The 15,260-nt window shown below is 38.1% G+C and overlaps 1 protein-coding gene across 2 annotated transcripts in view; it reads right to left on the bottom strand.

The window, feature by feature from the left end:
- Positions 1-15,260, bottom strand: part of lrpprc (leucine-rich pentatricopeptide repeat containing) — a 133,094-nt gene that overhangs the window by 27,980 nt on the left and 89,854 nt on the right. For both annotated transcript variants that reach the window (XM_048535921.2, XM_048535922.2), the window contains exons 24-27: positions 10,405-10,529; positions 8,701-8,807; positions 2,755-2,823; positions 1,330-1,420 (exon numbers count right to left, since the gene is read on the bottom strand). In XM_048535921.2, the coding sequence (XP_048391878.1) occupies positions 1,330-1,420; positions 2,755-2,823; positions 8,701-8,807; positions 10,405-10,529 (392 nt within the window). The remainder of the gene's footprint in view (positions 1-1,329; positions 1,421-2,754; positions 2,824-8,700; positions 8,808-10,404; positions 10,530-15,260) is intronic.

The raw sequence follows: 15,260 nt of genomic DNA, 5'->3' as shown, positions 1-15,260 counted from the left end.
AGTCCCTCATCCTCCTTGCAAGCGCCTTGCAAACATCAATTTGTCCCTCACCCCAACTACAGTCTCCACTAGCCCCCAACTCCCTTGCAGCCTTCCATTTTCAGTCTTCCACTAACTCCCTTGCAACCTTTTCCTACCATCCCCACCTTCTTCTCAGCTTCCTTCTCAAGTTTCTTCTCAACCCCCAGCCTCCCACACAGCTGCCTCCATCCCACCACCCTTCACAAAGTTATTTGTGTCCCCAGCAGCGACTTTCCTTTGCATTTTTCTTGCAATCTCGTTTCTAGTCCCGAACACATGGCCACTAGTTCTAAATTGCTACTCCTAGACTTCAGCTCTTGGTGCCCTATTTCATCTCCTAGCTCTCAACAGGTCATCTCTTACTTTCAACCCTTACTATGTAACTGCTGGATTGGAACAGAACTAGCCTGTGATTGGAAGAGTTGCTCCTCACATGCTTCTCACAGGGGCAGCTTTCCTCCAATTGGATGCCCCCATGAATTTATTTTATGGGGCATTTGTGGATGCGAGGGTAAATTTACCCATTGTCCCCATGTATTTTGGGCACTGAAAAGAAGAATTGCTGTAACAGATTTCTTCTACTTAAGTTCACAATTACTGGCACTGTTACACAGAAGGAAACAAATTACATACAAAGGAAGTAGCAGAATATCTCACTCACAAACTAACAACTACAAACCATTTTGCACTTTGGATAGAAGAACATGTCAGCTTCAGAAACTGTTTTTAAGAGATTCATTTTCAATGGTCACACAACAGAAAATACAGCATGCAGATTCCAGCTGTGTAACGATAATTGCGTTTTCCACTGGTTGTGCAAAATACACACATTCTTGGAATAAACCGATTGATTGTAAGAGCCAGGACAATGACAAAAATCTTTTCAAAAAAAATTTGAAATCACAGTTGACTATATGAAAAGATAACATTTTTAATCAAAAAATTAAACATTCAGATTTCGGAATTAAATACATTACTGACGACCAGGTTACTAAAATATCAGTAGTAATTGTGTGCCAATTAACAATTTGTGCCCTGCCCATTTCACCCAAGGGGATTTACACTGGGATGAACCAACTGTCAGATGTCAAAAAATGCATTAAAATTACACATTTTTGCTCATTCTAATTTTGGACAGCTTTAATGCTGTAGTCAGTGTTACACATCCTGAAAAATCAGCATCACTTCAGAACACAATTAACGTATGCAGACCTGGCAGACTATAAAAAAACTACTGTACTTCATGCACATATACATAAAAATCTTCAGTGGTCTTCAAGATTAATAACAAAGTAAAACTTCACTCACTGAAAAGCCTCAAAAGATAATAGTACATTTGATCTCGGTCACATTCAAATAGCTTCTGGGTCATTTCCACCATGTTCTCAAGTGCTTCAACCTGAACCAAATTAGGAAAATATTTCAGAATTCAAAGATCTTTAATCGACACATTCTGCTAGTATTGAAAGATTTCCAAATGGTGTAATTATAATGGCTCTTATAAAAAGGAATTGCAAAGTTTTGTTTTAATTATTGAGATGACTCACTTGGATTGGATATAAACTTATAGGTTGACCAGGTTTCCCTCGCCGCCCCTCTGCCAAAAACTTGTTTTTATACAAGATGACATTAAAAAGGAGAAGGAAAGAGCTTTTCTGCTCATCAAGCCTATCTACCATTTGAGAAGATCATAGCTGATCCAAGTTTGGTCTCAACTTCCCTTTCCTGTGTCCCCCCCCCGCCAAATCCTCAACTCCAGCATTCAACAAAAATCTGTCCAAATCAATGATCTAGCTCTGTGAAAGGAATTTCCAAAGAATCATTGCCCTTGCAAGAAGTTATTCCTCTTCTCAACCTTAAATTGCAGACAGCATGCTTTTTAAGCTGGGCTCCCTAGTCCTAGATTCCTGTTGAAAGGAAAATATCCTACAAACATCTATCGTGTCAAGCTCCCCTAAAATCTTACATATTACAAGGTCATCTCCTCTTCTTTTAAGGTCCAATGAGTATATGCCTTATTACAATCTTTCGTCAGAATATTACTCTCCATCACTAAAAGCAGATTAGTGAACCCTCTCCGAACTGCTTCTCTTGCAGTAAGGGAAGCCAGAAAGAATACTCTCTGTGCCGGGTCACCAATGTCCTTTAACATAGCAGAAAGACTTCCTTTTTTTTTTACTCCATCTCCTTTGCAATAAGGTAAATTCTATTTGTCTTCCCAAATACTTGCTGTAATTGCAAGTTAATGTTTTGTTATAATGGACAAGGATACATCTCTATACTACAGCCCATACAATATCTCTCCATTTGAATTATACTCTGCATTTCTATTCTTAGTGGAAAAGTGATCAACACATACTCCACCAGTCAATTCTTTTGCCCATTCGCTTAACCTCGCCATACTTATTTGCAAACTCTTTCCATCCTTCTCAGCTCATTTTCCTACCTAACTTTGTAGCATCAGCCAATTAGGTTACAATACAGTCGGAACTTTCATCCAAATCAATAATGTACAGATGGTTGAGGGCCCGGCATTGATCCTCAGCATTCCACAAGTTACAGCCTGCCAACCTGAAAATGACTGATTTATCCCACCACTTGGATTCTAGTTAACGAACCAATCCCCTATCCAGTTTACTGCATCAACCCCAGCACCTTCAGCCCTTATCTTGTACAATAAGCTATGAAATTAATAATCTTCCTTTCCTACCTGTGAAATCACAACCTGCCTACCTGATTCGTGGCTGTGCATTTATCCGCAAACCACTGAAGCCTTCCTGGACGGGCTCGCAAGCCAGGAGTCTGTAGGAAAGACAAAATATTCAAAAGAGTAAGAGGGACAGATTAATAAAACATAATTGGGCAAAATTAATCCATTTCTTCAGATGATTTTGTTACAACACATCTAAAATAATCACATTTTTATCCATTGAAATGTTGAAGGAAATTTATGACATCAATAATTATTTAACACAGCACTTTGTTAAATTAATCTATAATTTGAAAAATGACTACATTATTTGCAACTAGGTTTTTGTGACACAAATAACATTAATAATCAAATGTTATGCTTGTTCTGCAAGTCATGTATGATTTACAGTATTTTATTCATGACATTTAATACAACCATGTTAATTCAAGTTACTGTAGGAAGAATTTAACATTTAATTCTCATGAAAAGATTTCATGTAAAGTCAAGGCAACTCCACCACAATTTATAGTCTAACAATGTTCACAGAATATTTTTCTTAAATTTATCTTAAATGTGACAATTATAACCAAAGTGATCACCTGAGTTTCCAAATTCTGTGATTTTTTTAAGGATTTAAATAAATACGAAACAAATTCTTTCAATTTTCTAAATATCAAATCAGTTTGGTAATACTCTCCAAGTTCTCAACAATTTCATGCTTTATACAATGAGGTGGATGGAGCAGACACATTTTCATGCCAACTTTACCATATAAAGTAGGTTTACATGAAAACTATAGCATGAAATTGAATATTAAATACAACCGAATCCTGAAAATTAAACAAGAGACTGACTGTAGGTACTGAACAAATAATACATTTGATTACAACTTTCAATAGCTTCACTTATCCAAATGACACGGATGTCAACAATACACAAATCCACAATATACAAGTATTAAATCTCCTGTGTTTAGACATGATTGATGTGCTTGTCATTTCAAAGACAGCTAAGCAATAAATGCAGATATCCTTCAGTTTCATTTGATATTGAGAACAGTTTTCACTTACAATAAGACTCAATCCTCAAAAGAACATCTAGGTCAGCTTAACTAAATCTCCTAACCTCATCGATGTTCTGCATTTACAGCTTACTGCTCAAGTGTTTCACGAGCCAAGGAACCTTCTCAACTCCAGAATAATGGCTATGATAGAAAACATTCGTTCCATTTAAATTAAACTTTCTGTAGTAGAAGTCTGACATCACACCTTAGTTTTTGTACATGACTGGAATAACAACACATCGTCAACTGATTATGGCATTTTTGATTCATGCCACTAAAGCCTCTTTATCTACTCATACTCTTTTTCAAAATTGATTAGGAATTCAAAACTAAACATGAACAATCTCTGCTGAGATTGTAGCCTAGCCTATATTAACACCAAATTGGAATATTTTCCTAGGTTCGTGGCACCTGATTTCTTGCCTTCCAAAGTCAAGTGCAACTCTTTGCAAAAAAGTGTAAGATGACTGTACGGCTGTGCTGTAAATCCTCATTTTCATTCTTGTATTGCAGATTAAATTAAGAACTTGCATGGCTTTTAATGTAAAGCCAAAAAGGAAATGATGCATGCTTCTAAACTGTTGTCCATAATAACACATCAAAAGCAATTTTACTGTAAATCTGGTTGATGGACCTTTTTAAAAAAAAACTTGTGCAAGCTCTTTGTGTAACAAATAGTGGAACCAAGCTAACGGTAGTCAGATTAGGGTTTTAGTTCCAGTCTATTGACTGATTGATTTTTACTGAAGAACTATTTCAACATAAATCAACACGCTCTTAATACTCCATCCCGTTTGCACTTCTAAGGAAATGGCACATAATTTCCACCTAAAGACGTTCCATACCTAAAATAGCCTTGTCGCAGATGTCAGTCTATGCTGACAGTAGGTGCCTAAAGTATGGACGGAGGGTACTGGAGCATTGCAGCACTTAAGATCTGTAAAATCTCAACAAGAGCATCAATATGATGGAATGTGCAAATGAGAGCTGGGTCTGTGGTGAATCCCTTTCTTATGGAGTCTGAGGTCGAAGTGGGTGGAGAATTCTGACAAGTCTTTGAGAGCACTTGAAATGGAGGAGGCTGTTCGATAATCCAACATAATTGCCAGTGACCATTGTGAACCAAAGGCAGCCATGTATAAGGATAGGTGCTTTCCCTGCATGTCTCTTGTAGTTGCTGTGTGGTGAAGATAAAGTGCCAACAGTGGACCCTCGAGGGTGAAACTCATTGCAATTCTGGAATTACATCTTCAGTTATAGGGAAAAGACAATTGAAGATGATTCTTGGGATAACTTTTGCTGTGGTTCACAGCAGGGGAATTCCTTTGCAGCTACTGCAGTGAGACCTATTTTTCCTAAAAGTGGTCACAATGACTGACAGATCTCCTGGCATATGGTCTTCCTACTAGATAAGGAAATTAGTCATGTAATCACATTAATAGTGCTTCTCAGTCACATTTTAGTGCTGTGGCGGGGTTCCATTTGCTTCCTGTGCTTCGCTGAACTTTAGCTGCTAAATAGTTTTTCTCACCTCATGCAAGATTGAGGCTGTGTTTAGACAGAAGGTATGGCATGCTGTGGGTCAGAGTTGAGGAGACTCGCTTTAAAGGTCGAGTCTCTGTTAAGGACAACTCCTAATTAGCCTTTTTAGGGGATGCCAATAGCCTTTCAGCCCTTCGTTGCACAGACCAAAAGTAGTTTTGACTGTGAAGAAACCCCACACATTCCAGCCAACTGTTGGATCTTCTACACTTTCACTGACCACCATCTGTTCTTTAGATTTGAGATTTTAGCCTGTAGAGCTATTTAGTAGATCACAAGTTGGGTTGCTGTCATATTTCATGTCTTAAATCCTTTCTAACATATCTCAATTTTAAAAAAAATCTCTCCAACTAGAACTTAATTTGCATTTGAGTGAATCAACAGGGTCTGCTTTTTCCATCCCCTGAAGAAGCCGGGCTCCGGATACATAGTAGCTCAAATAAGTATACTATTCTTGTGCTTCTGCAGAAAAGGAAGGGTTTTTTGTATGAATGATTTTAAAATTATTTTACAAACCACTTTTTAAATGGAAAAGAATAGAGATAATTTCTACAGATAGTAAGAACTGTCAACGCTAGAGTCAGAGATAACGCAATGTGGAGCTGGAGGAACACAGCAGGCCAAGCAGCATTAGAGGAGTAGGAAAGCTGGCGTTTCGGGTCGGGACCCTTCTTCAGAAAGAGAGATAATTTCTAAATATTTTCAATAGCCTTGCTTAAAACAGTAATGCCTCCAACTAATAAGCTGGTCATTCAAGTTTACAGTCAATCATTGCAGCAACTGCAGAGTTTTATTACTCTTACCGGAAAAGGGATGTAATTGCATTGGAGGCATTTCAGAGGAAGTTCACTAGATTAATTTCAGAGAATAGGGCTTTGTCTAATTGAGAAGAGATTTAATTGAGGTATATTAAATGCTAAAGGTGTTTGACAAAGTAAAAGAAGGAAGGGTGTTTCCTCTGTTGGGCAATCTACAATGAGAAGGCAGAGCAGATTCGAAACCAATAGGGACAAATTACTTTCCCCAAAGGATCGTGAATCTGTGGAATTCACTACCCCACATTACAATGGATGCTGGCGCACTGAGTAAATTTAACAAAAAAGATTGGCAGGTCTGTGATTTGTTACAGGTTCAAGGGTTATGGACAGTTTGCAGGAATGTGGAGATGAGGCCAAGATGAAGTCAGCCACGATCGAGCTTGCACCACACACAGTACAAGGCGCCAAAGTGCCCACTCCTACTTCAAGTTCTTACGATATTTTCTTATTTGAGCTCATTTTCTGCTGAATACATTGCTGAAATATCATAATACAATGTTTCGTCTTCACATTTTAAAGTGTCCAATGTACATTTCCAGTAACTTCTGTTTTTTTAACAGCACATTTGCCCCTGCAAACAAAGTCCCAACTTTTTTGTTTAACAAATCAATGATATGTTACAGAGATAGAGACACTGTCCACACAGAACCACATGCAACTCTATCCATTAATGAGACAGGAGTAGTTTTATATAGCTTGAGGGTAATCTCTGCATAAGTATAGGCTAACCTGAAGAGGTAGTCCTCCATGAACTATCACAGATGTATGAGAATCAAACTTCTTATTTTGAGTCATTCTAGGTCATGTAGCTGATTGACCTGTCTGACCCCTATGTGTGAGGAACCCTGTTACCTTTAAGAACAAGCAAGTTGCTTCCAAATAGCATTTTCAGATTAGTTTAAAAGAGTAACTTTAGATGTTCCAATTTTCAAGTACAAATCCATGCAGAAAATTCCTGAGAAATAAAAAGCTTAAAATAGTGGAACATCATTCAGGACAACAAAGGTAAAAGATCAGCAAAACCACAAATTGGCTGAGGTGATGACTCTGATCTGATTTCTTTATGGCTGGTCATCCTGCTGTCTGCTTTCATTCAGTAGAATACACCCTGCCAATTTTCACAGACTTTTAAAGTCATACAATTTGCTAGCTAGTAAAAACAAGGGTTGTGTTTGGAAGCTCCAAATATGTATCAAATCAAAGTTATGAATAGTCAAAAGGATCCTTTAATGCCCCTCTTAGCAAACAGGGGACAGTATGGAAAATACTTCATATTGTAATATACTTTCAGGTCATCTGTGTCAATTTTCTCCCATCACCATTCACACACAAGTTTATCTCCATATTACAAGGCTTACTCTGCAGCCAGAGTTCAAATTTGGCAGGTCAAAATATGTAACCACTGGATGAATGTGGATCAAACTGAGGTATTTCAAAACAACTGTACTGACACAAAGATCTAATTTTGCTAATGCAACCTTAAGTTAGAGCTACTCCATTTAGGAATGAAAATTAAAAGTATATTTTGTTTCAAGAAGAACTCTCTTTCCAGATGGTGGGTCAACTCTAAAATTTCCAGATTGAGATCAGTAGATTTTAGTCAGGTAAAGATTTAAAGGAGTATGTAACAACAGTAATTCGAATTGCTGTACTGCTCACACAACCTAATTGAATGTTGAAATAAGCTCAAGGAATTTAATAAATTAGTTCTATTCCCACCCTTCATAACAATTCTTATGGCAAGATCAGAATATACTTTTAAACAGGCAATGCCTTCCATATTCCATTATATGTATTCTGATAAAAAATAAAATTTACTTTTTCAATTAAAAAAATGGCTCCAGCAAAGTACTGAGGGTCTTATCAGATCAACTGATGTCAGTTCTCCAAAAAATAATGTAAAAGCTGGACAAACAGATAGTTTTACTCCAACTTATCCCTTTATATTACTAGGAAAGATTTTAATCAAGACCAGATAGAGTATGCAAAATGTAGTTGAGTGATCAGTCACCTTTAGCTGATCATAAGCTGCTTAAGGAATTACAGGAAGGAAAAGTTGAATTTAATATGATGCTGCAGCAGACTGGCTGATTATTTGCTCAGACATGCCCTACAGTAAATCTGACCAGATTCACCCTCTGTGTGCAGCAAATTAAATTCTGCTGCTTTTAGGCGCAACAAAAGAATTGATCAGTAAAGGGGATTAAGAACTTTATACACTCAGGACTTGCAGTTTAATTTAATTGTTCTACAATCACAATTTTAATACGCAAACATATTTGGCACAAAAGGAACAACCTAATCAAGCCAAGCTAGGAAAACATTTAAATTTGAATAACATCTAACAAAAACAATAGCTATAATTCTTCATGCAGCACTATGCAGACATCAAAAGAAGAAATTCTATACTTATCACATTAATAAGGTTAACATTATTCAATTTGTAGACTAAATTGCATCAGTCAGAATTAGACTAATACTCATCATTGGTTCCGAATATTAATTGATGCTCATTGTTCATACTAAAATGGCTATGTGAACAGCATAATAGGATGAAGTCTCACCTCGATAATTTTTCTGGCCTCTTTGTATTTCCCACTCTGAAGAAAAGCGAAAAAAAGGTCATACAGCATAGTCATTTCACCTCGCTCCTGGTTTACAAAATCCATTGCTGCAAGCACAAGAGAAAATTTTAAAGCAATGTAAGACAACAATCGTCATAAAGTTAAAACTTCATCTCTCTTCATTCCAAGAAATGTGAGCAAAAACCCCCCCAGATTTTATGCATAGTACAATTCATAAGGTTCTACCCATCATCTTTGTTCCGCAGAGGCAAAAAGTTAATTCAACATGACTTTTGTCCAGTCACAATACAGATTTTAGGACAAATAAAGTGGGAGGACTCTTCCAAGAAAGGAAATTACAGCAAGTGTCTTTTGTCCTAATGAGCCTATTCATTTTTGATCCAGCTTTGCTTTCTCTGCAGGATCATGTTCAATTATTACTGGATCCATTTATACAACGTAATAGTTTTCCCTGGTTATATATTCAATGCAATTAAAACACAAGAAGCACAGAAATAGAAAATACCCCAGAAACCACCTAGTTGTCCCCCAAAAATTAATACCTCTATTAATTGTTTTTTGCACATCTCATTCAACCGCTACTTTTTAAACTTTGGAACAATTTGTCTGTATTAATTCTCAACTTGCATTATTGAGTCAGCACAGATTCTCCTCCTTTCCAAAACAAGATCAACTTACTTAGCTGTTCACTACAAATAAACCCACTAGTCTTAAAGTGCTGCAATCTGTCTTCAATTTCACACTGGAATTGCCTGCAAAACTACTAAATGATGCAAATATTCAATCAGAACTGTTGAAAGTCTATGTTTTCAGATGTAAGCACTTTCATGTTCAGACAAGATATGTTCAGACTCTACACATATGCAAATGTTTTCTTTCTTATGTTACTGATGACTTCACTTAATTAATTAATTTCAATTAGTTAGTTTTTCATTCAATTTCATAACACTTTTCTTAGTTCCAATGGGAGGCTTTACAATGCCATAAGACAGAAAACGTCCACAAAACAGACAAAAGAAACGAGGCACTTATTTAAGCCTCACACCAATTCAGGGTGAAACAAAAATTCTGCTGCCACAGAACTTGAGGTGCAATTCTGATGCCAAATAAAGAAGCAACTTGTAGGTAAATCAAAATAAAATCAAGCAGAAAGCAAATTTAAAGAAATAACATTCAATGTGTAACGATCTAATGCACCTGCTGGTGGATCAGTTACACAGCAGCAAAGCAATCTCATTTTTCTCCTTAAAAGTGAGAGGCAACATTCAAATATTCAAAGACAAAATTAACATAGGAAAAAAAATTTAAAAAGGAAGATTGATAGGTACAAGTACTTACTTAACATTTAGAATAATTTGAGATACCAATTTTTAAGCAACTGTCTATAAAGTGATTTTATATCTACCCATCGAGCAGTTGAAAATGCAGCACGTGAAGCTTTATAGTATTTAAGAATCGCTAAATAATCACCAGTGAATTCTAATTCATAACTAGCACAGCAAACCTAAATGAAAATTACTCCATAAAAACCTGTAATTTATCGCAGGAAATATTCTACGGGTTTGCTTTTAAAGGGCACACAATAATTAGGATGTTGTTATACAAATTCAATTGGAGCAAGAGGGGAGGGAATCTGGCAAGAACACAAAAATAAACGACTTTCACATCTCCTCTATCAACCACCTTTCTGCAAGAGATCAGTGTTTCCCTGATCGACCAACTTGCACAAAATGTCATGAAGTCTCGGCATCTGGCCATATTTCTTCTGACAATCAATTATTGCATCTAGGGCAGCAGGTAGATCCCCCCTGGAACAAAAAAAAGAGGACCACAGTAATATATTAGAGAATTGAAAACAACACAGGCGGTCCCTGTATTGCAAACACATTCCACTCAAGTCAATTATACACACGTCAGAACACAATGCAAGACAATATAAAATAACATTTCTAAGTACAAGTAAACGTTCAAACATTGGACCTTTAATATCAGTAACACAGCTAAAATAGGGTCGCATTCATAACTACAAGTGCTCATAAGGCAGGCATTTGTAAATTGGGGACCCCCTGTACGCCTTTATAATTTTTGGCCTGCTGAGGCACAGTTTTCTTGCCCAAGAAATTCATGCACATTAAGCAATACCTTATGAAAGAACAGTTACAACCAATGAAATTTCAAATATATCATTACGAAACTACTCAATTCAGCAACATTCCACTTCTTCCTCCTTCTTGGTGACAGCTACAAGTCCAAGTTTTCTCAGTGATACACCTGTTTTAGCATCAGACAATACAAAGTAAATAATCCTTCCTGCAGAAAAGAAACCAGTCTAACTACTTGCATTAAAATTGAAGGGGCAATAGAATGGGGCAATGGGAAATTACAGGGTCGATCCCCTAGCACACAATAAATCCTGTTTAGAAACAGCATAGTTTACTATAATTTTACTGAGGCAAAGAGCTTAATCTTAATTCCAATTACACCTTGCAATGGAATGCTCAGAATAGCTGTCTTTAAATAAAGCTGACGAATAATGTTTTCTAAGCTAGTAAGCAAAGAGGAATGATGGTGTCAATTTCATGCTGAACGGTTTACATCAAAAAAATGCACAGCAGAATAATGGTGTTATCAAACATTGAAGAGCCTTCCACCTACAAAGAATCATCCAACTGGGAACTAATATTATTCCCAACTATGAACATAAATTTGACAAAGACAGCAATAAAATTGGACAATAATCATTCACTCCCAAAATTAAGAAAGTTCAGAAAGAAATAACCCTGAGGACAAGGCATCAGCTACATGCTGCCAGCCAAGAAGTAGACAGGGGGTTAGTTGGGTCTACAGAAGCAGAAGAAAGCTAGAGTCAACAGGCTTTTAGTTAAACATACTGTCGGTACAGGGTGAAACTGATTGGTTTCTGGGTGCATCCCAAATTAGACAGAAAGACTGTAAAAATGGAATTGGATACAGATACAGTAGCATTGCTGATTTCCAAAATCAGTTTCCAGGGACATGTCGAGGACACGACCATTGGAAGCCTGCCAGAACTGTACTAGGGACATACATGGAACATGCAGTGCCACTGAAGGGCTATGTACCAGTCAAAGTACAATTAAAAGAATCAATGTGCACAACTGCCACTTTACCTAGTAAAAAGCAGATAACCCTGCATTATTCTCTCATCTCGGGGCCTCCACGAGAACGTCCATCTTTTTGGGTTTCTTGTGTAAGACCTCACCATCATTATACGGTCCAAGTATTATTAATCAACAAATAGAGTTCTTAAAAAAAATCTCGTATTTCTCTTTTTTCATTTGTAGGCTGCGATCCTGCAATCTTGCAATCTTAAGGTTCCTTCTAAATATTTCAAATTTAGGATCCAGCAATTAAAATATCATCTGAATAACACTGGGCTCCTGGCAATCCATTTAATATTTGATCCAATGACCCTCTGGAACTCAGTCAGCGCTGACATAATGCCTAAAGGAAATTGCATGTAGTGGTAAAGTCTGTTGTGTCACTATTGTTAGCAGCAGCTAAGACTCCTTCATGACCTCCATCTGTCGGTAGGCCTGTGATCGATCCATTCTTGAGAACTTCATTTCCCCTCCCACTCTAACAAATAGGTCTTTTCTGGGTGGTCTTCTATGAATGAAGACAAAGAAGAATTATGCTCAAGCCGAAGGAGGATTGAGCATCACATCTGACACTTGAAGTTCACGGATTTCCTTTATGGCAGGCACTTCATGCCACCGATCAACCACAGACCTCTAAACCTCCATTTTCGGCCATTACAAGGTGATTCCATCAATGGCAGCAGCACATCTACAGAGATCGGCACTGGCTTTGTTGGCCTACTCATGAGAGATCAGAAACTAACAGGCAGAGATGCACAGTAATTCAGGTCAAGGGAGTCAATACCAGGGAATGAAGATGTTCCTGACCGAAAACTGAACATTACGTACTTTTCCCAGGATGATGAGGTGCCGGTGTTAGTGAATCAGGTACGGACACTAGTCAGAACTAATGAATTTTGAGCTGAGTGGTCGAAACGTGGACCAGTCATGGAAAGCACTCAGTTTTTCCTGTCCAGGAGGAGGGAGTTGTCCCTATTGGATGGGTCTTTAATGTGGGGACCTCAAGGTCAAGGCTATTCCAAAGAAGACAGTCAGTGTTGACCCAGAATTGTACATCTGGGAAAAAAATAGATCCCAGCAGTGTTGGTGGCTCAAGCAGGATCACTGTCATAAACAGTGCAGACGAGGGATGAACTGGTCCAGAGGGGACACGCAGACCACCTGGTGTCTGCATCTCACCAAGCCTGGCCGGATGGGACAAGGTGTTGACCAAACCAGAGTTGGTTATACCCAGAGAGGCAACAACAGCAGTGTCACAGGGCAACAGTAGTCAGGGAGGCACATGCCTGCAGAACAACAGGCCTTCTGGGAGCCAAGTAGGCTACACTAGAGAAGGTTTTTGAAACGAGGAGACCATCTCCTAGGAATCACGATCCCTCAGAGATTGATCACATTGATGCAAACTCCAGAAGAGTCATTTCCTTTTCCCATGTTTTCAGTGTATATTCCTGACAATGTATGTTAGCTACAATGCTGGTATAACAGTTATAACTTTTGTATATGTTTATCAGTGGGATTTTGGAGAGGGGTGTTTCGTATGTAGTTGGGGGTGCTGACCCTTTAAGAGAGCTGGTCAGGTGACCTCAAAGGGCAGAGTTTCTGTTAAGTCCAGAGCCAGCTGTGGGAGGTGTGAACTGCTATTATTAGTGTTTCTATTCAAATAGAAAAGTTGTCCACTTGGTGCATAATTCCTGATTCCAATGAGGCACCCACATAACAATGACATCCTGCATTAAGATGGAAGTTTACATAGAAAACACTTTCTCAGGGCTTCACAAATTATCATACTAGTAAAGAGGTAGAAGGGAGGCCTAAATATTAGTTTTCATCGGGTTTCAGTCAGAAGAGCTGAAGAGTGATGAACTTAAGAAGGGTGACTTATCAATCTGGCCAAGGCTGCTGATAACTCTGCCATCAAACTTGAGGCACTATGTACAAAAGACCAGCAAAAAAGGAAACCAGGGAGGATCTTGCAATGCACTGCAAAGGAGGAGTAAAAATAGTTGAAATGAGGCCAGAGAATAATTTAAGAACAAGCAGTTTAAACTGACATGCAGTGAAACAAGACATCAACGGAAGTCAAAGACATAGGTAATAATTGGAACCATAATAGCAAACAAGAGTACATCATATGGCCACTTCAGCTTTATGACATTCAATGCCATCATAAATGACTTTCTGCCTCAACTGTACTTTCCAATCAGTTCCTAAATCTGTAATCTCCGACCAAAAATCCGGTTGTTTCAGCCTTGAATATACTCAATGAAGGTATACAAGTCCACAAGTCCAAAGATTCACAAGCCAACAGGTGAATACATTTTTCATCACAGTCCTAAATGAGCAAACCTCTACCTGGAATGTATGCTCCCATGTTTTAGATTCCCAGCTAGTCAAAGCAATGACTCAGTGACAACCCTGTCAAGCCCACCAGAATCTTGTACGCTTTAATCGGATCATCTCTTACTGTTCTAAACTCCAGACAGCGTAGAACAAATTTACACTGTAACTCATCATAGAATAACTTTCTCAAGCCACCCAACAATTTGGTATGCCCTCACTGTACTGAGTCCAAGGCTAATTACATACTTTTAGATATGGTGACCTAACTGCACATAGTACTCTCGGTGTGATCTGACAAAGCAGTGCAAGACAGTGGCAAGGTTTCTTTGCTCTTGTATCTCAGTTCCCTTGCAATACAAGCAACATTCCATTTCTCTTCCCAATTGCCTGCTGGACCCAGCATGGACCTAAGCTATATGCTAACACTGTGTTCTTTGTATAATGTGAACCAAAGTCTCTGCGAACAAATATATTCTGCTTTTTGTTCATAGCGTAAAAGTGAATAAGCCCATTATATTCCATTTACTACCATGCTGTTGACTCACTTGATCTATATGCCCTCCTCACAGCTTATACTGCCATCTAGCTTTGTATCAGCAGTAATGCTGAATACATGAATTTAAGCAAAACTTCAACTTCAAAATGCGCTATTTATCACCAGTCTCTGTTTCCTAGCTCTCCAAGCACGTCAACAGATTAAGCTGACCTGTGTGTTCTTAACTGCATATTCATCTTCTGATACCTCACCAAATGCCTTTTATACATCTTCAAGCACACTGCATCTACTGGCACCTTTGTCATCACTATTAGTGATATTGTGATGGATAACTGGTTTGTGGTCCTGTTTTCCCTTCCCTTCTCTCACTAAATAATTGTGTTACATTTGTTACATTACTATCTGCTGGAACTATTCTACAGTCGGGAGTATTTGGAAAATCATGACCGGTGCGTCCCCCTCTGCAGTTCCCTCTTTTAGAGTTCAAGGATGTAGTGCAACACGTTCTGGTGATTTATTGGCTTCTAATCCCTTGGAGTTTCTTTAGTGTCCTTGCTTTTTTG

Source organism: Stegostoma tigrinum, chromosome 9 (assembly GCF_030684315.1).
Source record: "Stegostoma tigrinum isolate sSteTig4 chromosome 9, sSteTig4.hap1, whole genome shotgun sequence".
In the NCBI taxonomy this organism is placed as follows: Eukaryota; Metazoa; Chordata; class Chondrichthyes; order Orectolobiformes; family Stegostomatidae; genus Stegostoma; species Stegostoma tigrinum.
The sequence above is the reverse complement of the archived record's forward strand: the minus strand, read 5'-3'. Positions and strand labels throughout refer to the sequence as shown.